At 27.0% G+C, this 18539-nt stretch overlaps 1 protein-coding gene across 3 annotated transcripts in view; it reads right to left on the bottom strand.

The window, feature by feature from the left end:
• The window catches only part of LOC107450098 (tyrosine-protein kinase HTK16), a 33216-nt gene that overhangs the window by 2870 nt on the left and 11807 nt on the right, over positions 1-18539 (bottom strand). For 2 of the 3 annotated variants that reach the window (XM_043042133.2, XM_043042134.2), the window contains exons 9-17: positions 17987-18124; positions 13855-13972; positions 13042-13076; positions 10490-10649; positions 6527-6597; positions 5844-5990; positions 4307-4492; positions 1735-1826; positions 763-889 (exon numbers count right to left, since the gene is read on the bottom strand). In XM_043042133.2, the coding sequence (XP_042898067.1) occupies positions 763-889; positions 1735-1826; positions 4307-4492; positions 5844-5990; positions 6527-6597; positions 10490-10649; positions 13042-13076; positions 13855-13972; positions 17987-18124 (1074 nt within the window). The remainder of the gene's footprint in view (positions 1-762; positions 890-1734; positions 1827-4306; positions 4493-5843; positions 5991-6526; positions 6598-10489; positions 10650-13041; positions 13077-13854; positions 13973-17986; positions 18125-18539) is intronic. The other variant, XM_016065823.4, reaches the window with a different exon arrangement.

Here is an 18539-nt window from a genome sequence, read left to right as displayed (position 1 = left end):
TTACACTTTATAAAAGTAATATTACTATGAATAATAAATTATTATTTAACTGGAAACAAACAGCAATCACTAATAACAATAGAAGGATTCGGCAGTTGACACCTATGTTTCTCCATTTTTGTAACCACAAAAGAAAAATTTTTTTTTTAAAGAAAAACAACTTCAATAAGAATTAATGATTAGTTTAAAAACATTTTTTTTTCTGAATTATAATAACAACATTAAATATTGTACAAAAATCTTAAGAGTCCTGGGAAAATTTGTACAACTTCCCAGACAATAACTGTTTTTCCTTGAATAATTTAAGAGAAAAATTGATGGCAATAAAGAGATGTGTTGCTTGATAAATTATTTTTATTTTTGAAAGAAAAGTGTTTCTTAATTAAAATAATAAAAATTGTTGTCTGCATTGAATCAATACAAAAGGGACACTAAGTACCAAACCTTGATTAAGCTAAAAAAAAATGTTGTCTTTTATAAGTAGGAAATATTTTATTTTCATAAAGTAAATGAATGACCAATCTTTTTACAAGTTTTCATCATCTTATTTTTCCAAAAACATAGTATTCCTAGCTTAAAAAAATGAAAACTGCAATAGTAGTTTCACCATGCATATTTTAGTAAATTAAAATCATAGATACTTCAATAACATGACATTTTAGTTTAGTTTTTAATATAATCAACCTTGCAGTTAGATTTATTTTGCTTAGACTTTTTCTTAATATGTCAAACAAATGATTATTATATAATCAAGATTACAACCTCAGTGCCAGTCATATCTCCATAAGGAGGCTCTCCTAAAGTAATTATTTCCCACAATGTGATGCCATAACTCCACATATCACTTGCGTGAGAAAAGGTACCATAGTTTATAGATTCAGGAGCATACCTAAATAAATAAAACTTGTTATTAGAGTATTTAAAACTTTTCTGATATAGTTTTAAATCATTTTAATAACTTCCATTGATCCACAATACAAGCTTACTTCCTTATGATCAGATTTTCATGCATAATTTCAATCATTCAAAGGATAAACTTTATTTACACTGATCATTTAGTGCATAAATTAAAATACAAAATAAAAAAAAGTACACAAACAACAACTTGTAGTTTAGTTTATCAATTCTAGTAAACCAACTTTAAATAGTTGATTTTTAAAGCCAGTGTTTTCACTATATTCAAGTAATAGTGTGATGATATAGACGGTCAAATTATGCAAGTAAGAAAACATTTCTTCGATCTCAAATATTTTTATGATAAAAATAAAAGTTAATTTTCAACATCTGAAAGAACCAATTAAATACACTTCTAAAACACTAGTAGATAAAGTTTAAAAATACATAACAAAAGAAAACGTCTTAAAATTATTTGATAACATTCAAACAACAATTATGAACAGTAATGAAAATTAATGAAGATTTTTGAATTTTGCATTCATCTTGACACTTTTAATAATTATTTAATATATTGAATACAAGGAATTTTTAATNAGTTTAAAAATACATAACAAAAGAAAACGTCTTAAAATTATTTGATAACATTCAAACAGCAATTATGAACAGTAATGAAAATTAATGGAGATTTTTGAATTTTGCATTCATTTTGACACTTTTAATAATTATTTAATATATTGAATACAAGGAATTTTTAATTTTAATGAACTGTTTAAAAATAAAATTAATTACAGAGAAATGAAATTATTAATAAAAAATTCTATATACAGCAGATTTTACCATTTTACAGGCCATCTTCCACCGGTACTGGCTCTGTAATATTCACTACCAGATCGCAGAGCCCTTGATAATCCAAAATCACTTATTTTAGCCTAATAAAGTGCAAAAAGTATGTAGTACAAATATAAAAATATATCAGTCAAAAAATGCTTGAAACTTAGAAAGAAAATAGCAGTTTGGCATAAAAAAGTTATCTCAATTCTTTATACTATTCAAATTTAGAGTAAGATTTTAGATTAAAATATTGTCTTCTTTTGAATTAAGTTAATTAAGCTAACTTTTTTATTTTGTATTATTGTGTATAACATTATTAAAAACAAATCTTTTATTCAAAAATCAATAGAAAATGTGTATGAATATAATTTTCTTCAAAATATTTACTGAATTATTTTGATTAGATTAAAACACCAATTAATTGATTCATTAAGAATTGAATGTTTTTTGCTTTGTCTGAAAAAATATGCACACCTCTGTAAAAGAATAACTACTTAAACTGAGAAAGTTTAAAAATTAAAACAAAAGCTCAATTGCTCTTCTGCTGTAAATCATTTTCCCTTACATTATGTTTTTGTTGTTGTGATAATTTATCATAAATAAATATATCATGTATTAAAACATACAAATTTTTTAAATAAAAATAACTCATTTTTTTCTGTAAATTTTGAGGGCTATTTGACAAAAAAAAAAAAACTTCTAACAAATCATTTTTTATTTTATTCATAATGGTAAATTACTTTTTGATATATATAAACAACTAAAAAGTTATTTCTGTATGAAAACATTGACCTTGATAATTTACCTATAAGTGTCACAGCAATTAATGAAAAATGTTATTAAGGCTGACCATTCAATTTCTAAATTCAAGACAAACTAAGTCTTAATTGAATAATTTTTATCCAAGAAAATTTTAAATTTGAGAGGCTATAAATTTAAATACTTATGTGGAAAAAGAAATTTGAAACATTTTAGAAAAAACTATCAAAGCCAACATATTTAAGCACAAAATAGCTGATCAGATCTTTTATGAGCGATTTACAGCTAAATATATCTTTAAATGCTATCTCTTACGTAATATTGAATAAGATCTATGTAGAATTAAAACACAATATAAAATTTAACATTAGATCATTTTTCATTTACATTAAAAGATTCCCCACCCCATTTAGCAATCATAAGTACACTGGACAAAAAATTAGCAAACCATAGAGAAATCATGAAAAACATTTAATAATGTGTAACACCACCTGGATTCGGTTAGTAAGTGAGTTTACAAGGTTTTGCAGGTATGCCGAATCCAGTTTTAAGCTAATCGATGAAGATTTGATAGCGCAAATCCACCTAATTGCGAGAATGCTGATTTTTGCGTTTTACCCGTTGCTCCAACATGCACCACAATTTTTCAATGGGGGTCAAGTCAGGTAATTTTTCAGGCTAGTGGAGATTTAATTCAGTGTCTGAGTGTTCATAAAATCAGTCACATATTCTTCCAGCCCAATGAGCTTTGTGGTTGTCATCTTTAAAAATAGGGGTATTGACAGCATTACTCTTCACGAAGATGTTTACTGAAAGGCAACACTTGATCATCCAGAATGCTCAAATAAGCATGTTGGTTCATGTTAGTGGCCACCTCAGTGAGGAAGCGCAATCCATAATAAGAAAAACACCCCCAAAATATGACAGACCCACCTGCGGCTTGAACCTGACCTTACACACAATCAGTATGAAATTCTTCATCTGGTCTTTGGTGCACTTGACGACGTGCATCATTTGAATAAAGGCAAAAACGTGATTCGTTAAACCATATTACATTCCGCCAGTCAGCAACTGTCCATGTTCAGTGACTTCTAGCCCATTGAAGTTGTGCAGCTTTATGTGTCTGTTTGAGCAATGGCCTCTTACGAGGTGTTCGACTCCAAATGCTCATTGTATGCAGCTCCCGTTACAATGGTCTCTCACTAACAGGTTGGGATGGACCTTCATTTACTATCTAAAGCAATTCCAGTTGGGTTTGGAAGCGATTTTGATTGACAAGTCCCTTCGATGCTGGATTTTTTTCCCAACTATAATTTTGACGTCGTCTTTTGTGACCACATGTATTACACCACTGCTTGTAGACACGTTGAACAGTTCGCATTGAAATATCAACAAATCCAGCAACTTCATTCGCCATATGACCATGGGCACGGCCAAACACAATTGCCCCTTTTTGCCACTCTGTCACATCTTTACACTTACCCATATGTACACACAATTTCCGATTAAAATAAATAAAAATATCTCACAGATAGCTACTTGCCTTTGACCACGGTGAGGCAGTGCAAACGCAGTTGAGCACGTCACTTGACTGCATCATCATCTAACGAAACCTAATGATTTTTTGTCCAGTGAGCTTATTTTTATAGTTCAAAAATAAGCTCTACCATATTAAACATAATTTTTAAAAGCAAGTTAGTTTCTTAATTTATAAAGGAATTTAGCTATTTTCTTTCTTTGCAGTACATAAATATGATAAATACGCTTAAAACTAATTACATTTACATAAATGCAAATTGAGCATTAAAAAAGTAGCAACCTGAGTTTTGGAGGACAATAATATATTTCTTGCAGCTAAGTCTCGATGAACAAAACGTTTACTTTCTAAATAAGTCATCCCCCAAGCAATTTGAGCAGACCATATCAGCATATCTTGTAAGTGGATCTCAGTAGAATGATCTAACACATAATCTAGAAGTGAACCCATTGGAACTAATTCTTGCACCTGTAGTATTAAAAATAAATAATAAAAGCACGTACATAATACAAGGATTTTAAGATTAATTATCACATTCTTTTTGGTGCATGCATAATAAATATTTTCTAACACCAGCATTTATAAGCAAAGAATTTTTTTCATCTATTTTCAGTTTTAAAACACATTGCTTAAACAATTTAAAAATCATTTTTTTTTAGAATTGCTTTAATTTATGATAGTTAATATGAAAAATAATGTATTGATTAGCTAATTTGCTTTAATTATTTTGATAGCTATTAACTTGATTTGAACTCTTTAGAATATGAAATTTAAGAAAAAAGTTTTGTAGAAAATAGTGATGTCCAAAAAATTTTTGGTTCAGTTCAGCAATGCAAATTCACACAACTAGTTTCATATGGTTAAAATTCTAGATATCTTTTTTACAAATACTTGTTTTGACATGCAAATGAAAAAAAAAATTGGTTTTCATTTTTATAGTTTTTATAATTAAAGAGAAAAATAAATTTTTTAAATATTTAAAATTAAAATTCTTTTTTATTTAATTTACAAAATCAAAATTGGGTATGCTTTTTACCAATTAACAAAAATCATTGCTAGAAATTTTTTTATAAAACTTATATTGCAGTATTAAGCAAATCATATAGTTCAATTGAGTTATTATACCATTAATAGAAATAAATATTTTATGTTTAATTGTACTTTTAACCAATTAATCAAAACACCTTAAATTTAATTTTAAAATGTAACTAAAAAGTTAACCTAAGAACATAATGATACATACCTTCATAGTGATCAATTTGCCAATGGGACTACATTTAATAAAAATTCCATTGTAACATGGATATATTTGTTCCACTCCCAATTCATAATAGATTTAATCTTAAGAACAATGGTTAAGAACTCAAGGAATGCTTATAACTTTCATTGCTTTAAATTTCTTGAAGTACAACAAATAAATATAAAAATATTGTTTTTCTTTATCCACAAGCCAAACATTTTTAAATCACAATTTTTATTATTTCGATAGGAGCAATTATAAACTTTTTCCCCTTATAGTAAGGCCTTCAAAACTTGTGAGATAAAAAAAAGTTTTAAGAAGGAGGGGGTAAAATAAAATTTGTCATTGAAGAACTTGTAGAAGAGTTACCAGACTAAGTTTAAATTTAACTATTATGCACACAAATCTTGTTTCAGAAAAGCACAGTTTATACCCTGATATAAGCTAAAAGAGAAACACGTTATGAATAAAGAATATTATAAGTAGAAAGTTAAGTATCAAAGTATATTTTACAATAAATTAAATTTAATTTATATTATAAATTATAAACATATAATTTGAATTTTAACTAATGCTTACCATCATTAAAGGGGGTCCAAGGCAAACACCAAGCAGTTTAACAATGCAACAATGGTTTAACCCAACCATCACTTCAACTTCCCGTATAAATTCTTCCCTACAGCTCTGCATCTGTTCATCTCTTAATGTTTTTATAGCAACAGCAACCTATATTTTAAGAAAAAAAAATATTATTAACAAATCAATTGAAGTTATAAAATGAAATTGAAAATCTCACAAACTAGTCTATCATATCTGCCATTAAGATTCATAACACTTTGTAATTATGTAAAATGCTAAAAAATTATTTATTTTGCACTTTAAGAAATTGAATAAAAGTCTGAAAGTTACCTGTATCTCATTTTCTAAGTTAAACAAGCATAATCATCTTTTATGGGTCTCTTACAAGGTTGAAAGAATATTCTTAATGCGGAAGTAGAGCATTTTTTTTAAATCAAGTGTTAGAATCAAGTTAAATAGCTCTTGAGGAATGAAACCTTAAAAATATGACTGTTTTAAAGTTTCATTACTCAGAAACAATTAGGCTGACTTTGATAAAATTTTGAATTTCATTATTTAAAATAAAAAATTTTAAAATTTAAAAAAATTCAATTATAGTTAACTTTAATAATCAATAATTCTATGCCTTCCTAATGTAATTACCAAAAGAGAAGGTTATGTTTAATATTGATTCAGATTCTTACTTCAGTATTGTTTTGATTTATCCACGTTCCTTGCAAAACAGAACCAAATTCTCCTTCACCAACAGATAGACCTGAAATAAAGAAGTTTTGAGTTAGATTTTTAATCTATAGTATAGAATAGTATAGCATTTAGTATAGTACAGTATATAGTATAGTATAGTATTTAGTATAGTATAGTATTTAGTATAGTATAATGTAGTATATAATATTGTATAGTATAATATATTATAGTATATAATATAGTATATAATATAGTATAGTAAAGTATAGTATATAATATAGTATAGTAAAGTATAGTATAGTATTTAGTATAGTATAGTATTAGTATAGTATAATATAGTACAGTATAGTATAGTATTTAGCATAGTACAGTACAGTATAGTATAATATTGTATAGTATTTAGTATCGTATAGTATTGTATTTAGTATCACCAGCAGACAGACCTGAAATAAAGAAGTTTTGAGTTAGATCAGTCATATTTTTAATCTATTTAAATAGTTTAAAAAAAGCAACTTTTTACTTAAATAAATTATTTAAATAAGAGAAGTTACATTAACAGTTTTACTAGGGAAATCTTACATTATAATTTCAGAAGAGGAGGGATGCCATAAAATATTTTTATTAATATTTTTCAGCTGATTGAACACATTTGTTCTATGCACTGTTTTTTATTAAATAACAATGAGAGAAAAAGGTTTACTTTGTAAAAAATCACAACATTGAAGGTTAAACTGAAGTCACAGTTAATTGGAGAAGAGTTAGAATTGACTAAATAATGTCAAGTGTTAATGTTATTTCTAGGTAACTAATAAAATAGTGCAACAATTTAAGTCTGATGGAAACAAAAGAAAATGAGAACAAAGAAGGAACAATCACAAAGTTATGAAATCTATGTTAATCTAAACCAAGACCCAGAATAAGATGAAAATTAAAAAGGGAAGACAGCTAAAGTGAGAATAAAATAAATAAAATCAATCAACTCATCACAAAGAATGCTAGAATAAATTATTATGTTTGAAATGAAGATTTATAACTCTGATTCAAAAAATAAAGCTGACACATTTTATTTTTGAATAGCAGAAATATAACAAGATCATATTTATATGTTCATAAATTGAGATGTAGTCATTTTTCCAATTAGACATTTTAATAATCAAACTTATCTTAACAAAGTTTGACAGTAACATAAATTTTATAAAGATTTTAAAAAACAAAAGGCCCCTAATAAAAACATAAGCTATGATGATGGATACTGCCATTTTGATAAAGAAGCTATCCTTCTTTTTTGATTTCTAACTAATGTCAGAGTAACTTGACTTAAATAATTCATGAAATATGCTATTATGAAGTCCTGAAATGCATATACTGCAAAGTTTCCACTAAAATCACAGTTTACAAATTCTAAAAAGTACTTAATCTTAGATGGCTCAGTGGTTAAGGCCCTGATTTGCTGATGTGAAGAACTGGGGTCAGATCCCCAGCGGTGCCATAAAGCCCACATAACTTCAGATCAATGGGCATCAGTTTGTCTGTGAGTATAAAAACAGCCTGAGTACAATTCTGACCACATTGCCACAAGCATACCATTGGTCAAGAAACTGTGCAGCCTAGCCTTAAGCTATACATTCCCCTAGTATCTGTTATGGAAAGGCCTTACTTTTTTAATCTCTAGCGGCATCTTGAAATCCATCCAGCTTCAGATTCATGGGCACCAGTTTGGCTGAAAAGTAAAAGCAGCCTGTGCATGATGCAAAACCACATTGTTACAATTATGGCGATGATCACGAAATTATGGAGTATTTCTTTCTTTTTCTTTTTACTTAAAAGTCTTATGTGAAACATCAATTATGAATATTAATGCACGCAATTCATGGTATTATATGCTTAACATACAATACAATGAATGTTAAACATAAAATACTACAACAGTAGAACAATTTCCTGAATGAAAGGGGTTTTAAGTAAAATCAAACAACAAAATTAAAAAATGTAATAAACTGCTTCAAAGAAGAAAAAAAAAACAAAAAAAACATCAATTTGATTATTTTTATAGATACCTCAGAAATTCTTTGATAGACAGTAAGTGCAGAAGATATATATTTTCAGATAAGGAGAGAATAAGGAAAGGCATGAAAATACACAGGAGATAAAGAATGAGAAGCTGGAAAGAGAAAAGACCATTCACATCTTTCTAAAAACATTAAAATAAGTACTTGCTATTTGAAAATAATAACTTATATTACTGATCAATGAATTCTTTTCAGTCTTGCAATTTAACTTTGTTTCAGTCTTGCAATTTCACTATTATTCGATTTTGTGTAATTTGATTTACAAAGTTTTAACAATATTTAATTAGATACTTTAATAGCTTAATGAAAATTAAAAATATTGCAATGTTGAGTTTCAGTTGACCATCATTATCTAAGAATAACTTTAGCTAGTAAAAACAGGAGTACAAAACTTTTGGTGTTAATAAAACCATTTAACATATATGTTAACCAATTAAATTTGTCTGGCAGAATTATTAATACTTGTTTACACCATTTTTTGAAACCATTTGACAAAAAAAGGAAACTCTTTCAGAAAATTGTCTATTATCTGTACTAAAATTTCATGGAATGGGTGAAAAAGCATTCAAAACTAACCTAAACCCTTTTCTAAATTGATCACACAAAAAAAAAAAACTATTAAAGGCTTCAAAGAAGTTTCTTTTAGGTTCACGTATATATATATACACTTTCTTTTCATCAAAGCAAGTATCAATATTACACACACAAAAGTATTTCTTCCAACTGTAATATTCTAAGGCAATTCAGATTGTAGCTTGTAATAAAATTGACCAAAACAAGAAAGAAATTTTAATTGCTATTGATAAAAAAATACAAATGCTAACTTTTATTATTATTATTTTTTGTCTAAACAGACTTTAAGAATAACAAATAAGTCTATATATATTAAATATATAGTCTATATTTATAAATATATTAAAGTTTTATTTAAATAAGTGAGCCAATTACTTCTATGTTTATTTTGAGACGCAGAACAGACTTCAAATAAATGTATTGTTTTTCCTATATTATCTGATTTGTGCTTGCCTCTGGCAGCAAAAATAACTGGAGTTTTTCTTGTTTAAAATAATATTAGAACGGCTTTATGAACATGAAAGTAAGACTAACTTTATTTTTGTTCATAAATAAAGTTGCCCCTTCATTCAAAACATACCTTCTTATGGTTTAAATAAGAAAGAATAAAATAAATAAATAATCATCTCCTACTATATGTTATCAATTTAGTGATCAACTGTCGAAGTTGATCACTAAATTGATTCACCATCCACAGTCAATGTATTCAAATTTCACTGCGTGCATTTTAAAATTATGCCATAATAAAGATTTGATGAAACAGACTTTCCATTCATCTTACTAAAGATAGAATTCAGTTGCTTAGCTAATAAACAGTATTGCTTCTTTTTAAATTTAATCTTTTGGAAAACGACATTTGTGATCTTGCATTAACTCTCAGATTCACTAATTTACTTTAAGATTCAATAAGCACACTTGCTAGATAAAAAATAAAACATTTTGATTAATACCTTGAAGGCCATATTTTTTTTAAAACTTTAAATTTTAACAAAAAGAACTGAACTAAGAAATAATTACATTTTTTTTTAATTAACTATGTAAAGTTTGATCAAATAAGAATAAAAACAAGGTAAAGTCAAAAATATTGAAATAATAAAATCTAACTTATACATGAAATTATCAAATATTAAAGTTTAATGACACATTATTACAGTTATCCGTCTTGTAATCAGAATATTTTACGATTCAATTGCTTGTACTGTCATAGAGAATAGTAAAATATGTAAAATAATTTAAAACAAAATAAAAATTCATATTACATAGATTTTAATTATTATATCATTTAATGAAAGAAAAGTTAATTAAATGGAAAAGTCCTACCTAACTTCAATGATTCTCGACAGATAAGATTTGGTTTTGACACAGGACAAGAGCTTTGGACATCACTTCCATTAACTGCACAACTTTCTGGTGACTTTTCCCCATTTGAAACACAGTTCTTCACAGGAGGAGGCTTAGGAATTGTTTGCTGTGAGAAATACTAGTATTTGAAAATATACATCAAGAATATAAAAATTAAATTTTCAACTTGAGTCCTTTTAAACAAGCAATAATAAAATTTGAAAAATAAATTATTGATTTCTTGATTTTTTAGAGTAAATTCCCAATGTAATGAGAATATGTACTCATAATGAGTCACAATGTCTCAGTGGTTTAAGGCATTGAGCTGTCATTATAAAAAACAGGAGTTAAATCTTCAGAAGTGGCTTGAAGACTACCCAGCTTCAGATCTATGGGTACTAGCTTTGATATGTGTCAGAAGTAAAGGTGGCTCCTGTGCAATGCCGAGCACATTACCACAACCGTGCTATTGGTTATGAAATTGTGCAGTCTTAATCTCCATGAACGCCTGGATTACAATGGATTGCGGAAATGTTTTAATTTTTGCTTTTAGATAATCATAATGGGAGGAAAAGTGGGCCTTATAACTATCTTCTCCAAATAGATAAAAACTAAATTTTAATCACTGTTTGCTAAGCTATTTTCATAAGAAATAATTCTTAGGAAAACATGGTGCCCTAGCAAGTAATTCCAGGAGTGAATAGCATTTTGTAGCAGGCAGGAATGCTTCAAGTACAAAATTCGCTCAGTAAGTTATACTTAAGTTATACAGTCAGACATAGATATAAGGCCACCCTAAGGGACATCGCAAAAGCGACCTTATAAGCGGGGTGACCTTTTAACCGATTCATTAGCAGTTCGTAACTGAGCACGTAAATAGCACACATTATGATTTTTTAAAAATGGTATCACAAACGAAAACGATCGGCCATAAATTAAATATTTAAGCCAACAAATTTTAACAGAATTAGTAAAAAAATAAAGAAAGTTAAATTTTCTTAAAATTTTTTTTATTTAAAATAAAACTGTTTCCTCAGTGTACATACATACAAATTTTCAAAGTGTACATACATACATTACATCTTACCTTATTTAAAATAATCATTTATGCAGGTCTGTCTCGATTTTGGTTTCATTTTTTGAATAATGTTTTCTAGATTTTTTAACTTCACAAAATGTTCCCCAGCTCCCTTATGGTTTGTAAACAAATTTCTTATGACATATATTGCATTGAAGGCTTCTGCTTGAGTTACAGCCTCAGGATCACTGTCATTGGTCCACAACTTGTGAAACAATTTCAGAAATTGTAGCTTCAGAAGTGGTGGCAATTTCCTCATCAATCACACCATATTCAACCTCCTCTTCAATGGCATGGCCACGATTTTTCAGATCTTCCATCAGAACAAATAGAGGAATATCGTCTTCTTCTTCAGTTACGTCATCCACGATATTCAGAGAACTCACAAAACCAGCATGACGAAAACAATTTGCTATGCATGTGGTGGACACCATGTTCCAACTTTTGTACAATGGCATCCAAGACAGTAACGTGAAACTCCTATGTTTGGTTGATGGCAGCGATAAAGTCCTTCAGGAGGAGCTTACGATAGTTCACTTTTATGTTTTGAATAACTCCTTGATCCAATGGTTGGAGAATGCTGGTCACATTGGGAGGCAAGAAAACAAGTTATTGAGGCTAATTGTAGGATGTTGGTATGAACTGTGCAATTGTCTGCTATGAAAACAACTTTTCGCTTCTACTTCACAAACTGCCTGTCTAAACACCGTTTTCTCCCAACCAAATGGTGGCGGTCATCCACACTTTTTTGTTTGCGTCGTAATCCACAGGCAAAGTTTTAACCTTTTTAAAGCAACGTGGCTTTTGGAATTTACCAATAACAAGAGGTCTCAATTTTTCAGTGCCATCCATATTGGCCCCTAAAAATACTGTAAGTCTTTGTTTTTTTTTTGCCACCTACACATTTCTCATTTTTTAACGCTAGAGTTTTTTTCAGGTAAGACTCGGAAAAAAGACCCCAAATAAAATCATGGAAAAATAGGAAAGTATTCTTTCAATTCTTGCCAGAACTTTATAATTTTTTATAAAGTTTCTTTATAAATTTTTCAACTAAGATTTTTTAAACACTTCATAACTAATCAAATACTGAATACTGTATTTCAAAATAAAATATATGAATTTTATGGAAGCAAATGAAATTAGAAAGATAGTTTCTGACTGAGTAAACATATTTTTGCATATGTAATAATATCAATTTTTAACATATAAATTTAATATATACATTAAATGTGGAATATGATCGTGTAAAAACGTTTTGCATGAAGAGGTCTTGATCTAAAAAGTTGTTAAAAAGCAACAAACGTTTTTAAATACATTATAACGTCAGAAGTATTACAATATACAGCTATGTTACTTAAAGTGTTAGCAAATGAAAATCATGCTGCAAAGACATAGAAAAGGTATAAAATTTTACTTAAAATAAAATGTAAGGAAATAAACTTAAAAAACTCACTTCGCAGGTTTGGTGATTATTGTTCAATGCAACTTCTAAAAAATTATAAAATCACATAAGTTCTTTAAATAAAATTAAACAGTACAAAAGTTATGCCTATTTTAAAACACACTGTTCTCCAAAATTTAAGATGCAACCTGTTTCCTTTGTCTAATTTGAAAATGAATGATAGCAGAAATAAGAAATTTGGAGTAGAAGTGTACTGAACAGTTCTTTACAGAACACAATACATAAATGCTTAAACACAAACATAAAAATACAAAAAAAGCATATTTCGTAAACTAGCTTCTTTTTTTTGAAAAACAAAAAAAACAACAACATTGTTTTATGTGTTGTATAAATGTTACAAAAATGTGTTCTAGTTCTCATAAGGAATGTGTCCACCCCTTAGTAAAGGCATTAGCATCATCAATTTTAATGCTGCCAATGAAGTTGTCAAACACTGAAATTAAGAATAAAATATCAGATACAGTCAAGGTCAGCAATAAACTGTTAAAATAGTAGACACATTCCTTATAAGAAGACATTTTTACAATTTTTTCACAACACATTTCCAAACAAAACTATAATGTAGGGTTTTCTCTGATATGGGATTTCTCTGCCAAAAGTGTTTTCCTTGTTGAAAATCATATTTGTATTTAAATAAGGTTGCTTTAGCACACATTTGCAACAATATTCTTGCTTCTAAATAAGGTTGCTTTAGCACACATTTGCAACAATATTCTTGCTTCTATGTTCCTTCATTTTCAAATTAGACACGGAAAAAAAGGTTCATAAACTTTGGAGGCCAGTTAAAAAAAACATACTACGTACCTGGAGGCACTGCACAAACCAAATTAGTTGGAAGACCATCTGGTATACGACGATAATAATCAACAACATGATCTAAAGATTCCAAATATGGTCCATCATCAATAAAGTAGAACTTATCCTAAAATTTTGAATGTTAAATATTAAAGTTTAATTTCACTTTTCATTTTTTACATTTTAATATGCATTTCAGTGCAATAAAGTGAAAAAATTTAAAAGAACAAAAGCTTTTTAATTCATTTTAAAATTACTATAAGGTAAGAAAATAAGGTACGGTATGTCTAATTCAAAAAATTCTAATTTCACAAGAATCTACTAAAGAACAAAACTAAGTAAAATGATCAACTTTAACATCTACAATAATTCATTTCCTTTAGTCCTAAATAAATAAGCTTAAACTCAAGATGCTATTATTTTTTTAGTGTTCTTCATTGTCAGACTGGGGAGAGATTTAAATAAACAAAGGAGACATCTTACATTTTTACTTCAAAATGTTACATGATTCTATTCACGCATATATAAATGGTATGAAATTTATATTTTTAAAAATTTGATTATGCATGTGAATGAAAATTCAAAGACTAACAAAGAATCAAATATTCATTTTAAATAATAAAAAAATAATAATTCATTAATAAAAATATATGACATTTAATTCTATATCTCTAATGAAGATGCAAAAGCAATTTTCTTAAGGTACAAGAAAAATAAGATTTTTATGGTAAAAAAAAAAAAAAAAAAAAAAAAAAAAAAAAAAAAANAAAAAAAAAAAAAAAATTCATTAACTGCCAGCAAAACAGGAATAAATCCAGCTTATTTTAGAAAATAATAATTAGGTCTAATTTTTTCTAACTATTGAACAATATCTAAATATTTAACATAATAGAAATTTTAGGTCCCCCCCCCATCCATAAAGACTAATAAATATCAAAACTATATTACATTTTCGGTTTTAGTTCTTCAGCATAAAAAAGGTTTTCGTAGATTACAAAAATCTGAAGGCAATCATTATAACGTAATTAAAAAGGGAAAAGAGTTTTCATACAGAAATATAATCTTTACTAAATGCCTAATAACTGGAAAAAAAGAATAAGATATTTACAATATCAGCATAAAACGGTTTCAATTAGACGGTTCATAAGAATTTTTGAAACCTCATGACCATGAGATCATATAAGGGCAAAAATATTTTCAGCTGAACTTAACCCTTTAGTACAAAGTTTTGTTCAGATCAGCAATCACCATACACTAGTACTACAAATTTAAATTGGCTGAAATATTTTTGTTTGAGATAGAGTGTAAACAAACCTGAATATAAATAATAAATCTTATGTTTAGTATATTTTAAATTCTAAATTATGAATAGTAATAAAGATTAAATTGATTCTTGATAGCTCTATCTTATTCTTGAAAAATATAGTAAAACTTTATTATAAGGTAAAAACTGAAACCAAAAATATAATTTTTGAAATTTTTTAAAAAGTCAAAAACGTTTCCTTAAAAATTAGGAAATTTACGAAAATGTTAGCATCATATTTTATTAACCCCTTAACTTACGCGCTCGAGTTGAGTTAATTCGAGCATGCTAAACAGGCCAAACTTGCACACTCGAAATAATTTGAGCGGCGTTGTATTTTATGCTGCTATAATTTTTCACACTCAAATATAATCGAGAATTGAAGATAACAATGTGAAAGCTAAAAAAAAAATCTTTTTATTCATATTTATCATTTATATAGGATTGTAAGTAATACACTTATTTATTCAAGAATAAAATATAGTCTTTTTCCATGGAACAAAAGCACAGTATATCAAAATTGCCCACCAAAAGAAAAGTTGATCCAGGAGCAGAATAAATTTTTTTACATGAAAAAAATTTGATTTTTTTGACCGGTTTTTTTACAAAAAAATCTGTCCGTTATGGGGTTAAAAGCTGAACTATACAAAATGTGCGAAAATCACGATATCCCTGATACATGAGTGCTAATCAAAACTTAGTTTCATACTTGACATTAATTTCCAGAACTAGTGCCACACTTTAATAGAAATAAAAGTTCATCAGAATTGACACTTTCAAAGGAGAAAAAAAAAACTAAATGATAGTAATGCAAAAAATTATTAAAAATAAATTTTAAAAAAATTTAATTGTAAAGTGAGAAAATACTTAACAAAAGAAAAAACTTTTTAATTCTTAATTCTAAAATCAAACCTGCCAACCCTCATTTCTTTAAAATGCAGAAGGTTTACAACAAAATTACTGTACAAATTAATTAAAATGCAGAATATTTTGTGTATTTTCAATTTTTATTCCTTATTAAAAGTATTATATAGTGTTTTACAAGTGAAATATAGTACTCTAAAATTAATCAATACTTTGAATGAATTTATGATCTACAACATCAATTTGACTGAAGCAAACTGATAATAAAGTGTCACTGTCTGAGTATGGCATGAAAGCCTCTCACACGTATATATATATACACACAAGCAAGGATGCAGAACATGTCTAATCGCACGAATGATATTCGAGGGAAATTCAGGTAGCACTGGAAATTTTTATTGTCCAATTAATAAAAAAATGCATAAGGAAAAAGGAAGGTTGTTATTTAGGGATGATATATACAAATTTTTTTAAACTAGACTTTTCTTTTCTTTTTTTAAACAAAAACAAATTAAACTCCTCAGCATCCTCATGATTGATAGATCTTGTTAAATTAAAAATGTAGTATTTGGACAAAAAAGGCACAAGAAACACAGAAATGTAGATGATTGATAAATTTTAAAATATACATTTTTTAAAAGTTTGTTTCAACATAATTTTTAATTCCTCATAAAATATCAATTTATTTTATAAAAAGAATATATATTATTAAATATAACAAGAATGTCAAACTGTTTATTTATCAGTTTGAATTAGTAAAGTTTATGTGTGAGACCTTAATTTTAGTATAATAAATTAATATTATTAATAATTATTATTTAAATATATCTTGATTTCTATTATTTTCAACATATATGTAAGTTTATTCAAGAATTGTGTAAAATCTAATTACTTATCAAATTACTTAGAAAAAATTATTATCTAAAAACTTTAATAACATGCAAACTTTGCGTTCTAAAAATATGTTGATAAAGCTATTGCAACTTAAAAGGGAAACAAAAGTGCTACAATTATGGAGGAAATTACAAAAGAAAAAAACTGTGTTGTGGGGAAATATCAGACTCTGAGATTTTTCTGCACCCCCATATATAAGTAGTTTTATGAAATTACAAAATTTTAATGTATATTTTTGAAATACAGAAGATTTCAAACTTAGTGAAAAAAAGACAGAAAATGATACCTAAATGCAGATGAGTTGGAGCTTTGTTAATAACTATCAGCTTTAATTATTTAACTCCAAAAATTTCAGTTTTCTACTGTATTTACTGGAAATAAGCATTGCTACAACAAAAGTGCTAATAAATTTTTTTTTAATGAATACTTACTAAAATCCACATTTATAAAAATAATAAAGGGAGATAAAACTATCTTTGTAATAGTTATTCATAAAGACGAATGAAAAACTGGCTAACAACTATTAAAATGAAATAGAACTAAAAAAAAAGAGAAACAGAAAAAAATCATTCCTAATTCATAAAATAAAACTTTTTCAGTTTTCCATATTTCATAAATGCCTTGCTGTAGAAAAACCTTTGACAAAAAACAAAAATGTTTGTGGCAGAGGGCATTTATTCCATTAAATACAATTGTGATCAGTATTTTATAGTAGAATTTCTAATTTTTAAATTAATCCTATGCACAAATGATTTCTGTTAGTTTCATTCCAGATATTTGATTTTAACTACATTGTCTATGAGGCTCACTTCATGTTTTTTTAACTTATTTAAATTGCATTCAAAAATTATTTTGACTAAGCTTTTTTCAGAAAAGTTTTTTAATTTTTGTGAATTTTCAAAACTTTAAAAAATCTAGAAGAATTTTTGATTAGAACAGGACACCAATAGAAACTGGTGAAATAAAACAAAGTTGGTAACTTCATAAAGGTTAAAATTAACTTAATTATAAAAATATTAAATTCTTAAGTCTCACATAAATGAATATTATTACAACATTCTTACTTAACTTCCATCTTACCTTATTTTGTATTTCATAGTTAAACGTATTTTTGTTGGAAACAACAGAAAGTACATAAAAATTTCGTTTCCTTGTGCTTCGACGTACCAAGAAAGAACCATCTTTAAAACCATTGTCCCGAAAACGTTCTATTGTACCCTAATTAGAAATCAGCATAAAAAAACAATATTAATAAAATAATTTAGATAAAATAAATTATACTTATTAACAACTTGAAATAATATTAAATACTACGTGATTATATTTTACTACAAATAATTTATTTTTAGGGAAACAAAGAAATCATTCTAAAATATATATTTATTTATCACATGTATATATATTTAGAATTTTAAGTTTATATGCTTCAAAAAGTCATTTTAAGTACACTTAAAAGTTTTTTTTAAAAAAATAAAATATTTGATTACTTCACTACTGAATGTTTTTAATAAACCTTACCCACATTTCAAAGCCATCATTCAGAAACAAACCAAGGGAATAAAAAAAAAATCCTTAATAAATGTAAATATTGTAAAACTTAATGAAGGAAGTATTTAGTTGTTGAAAATATTCC

The sequence above is a fragment of the Parasteatoda tepidariorum genome, chromosome X1, assembly GCF_043381705.1.
Source record: "Parasteatoda tepidariorum isolate YZ-2023 chromosome X1, CAS_Ptep_4.0, whole genome shotgun sequence".
In the NCBI taxonomy this organism is placed as follows: Eukaryota; Metazoa; Arthropoda; class Arachnida; order Araneae; family Theridiidae; genus Parasteatoda; species Parasteatoda tepidariorum.
This window is presented reverse-complemented; position numbering and strand designations above follow the sequence as displayed.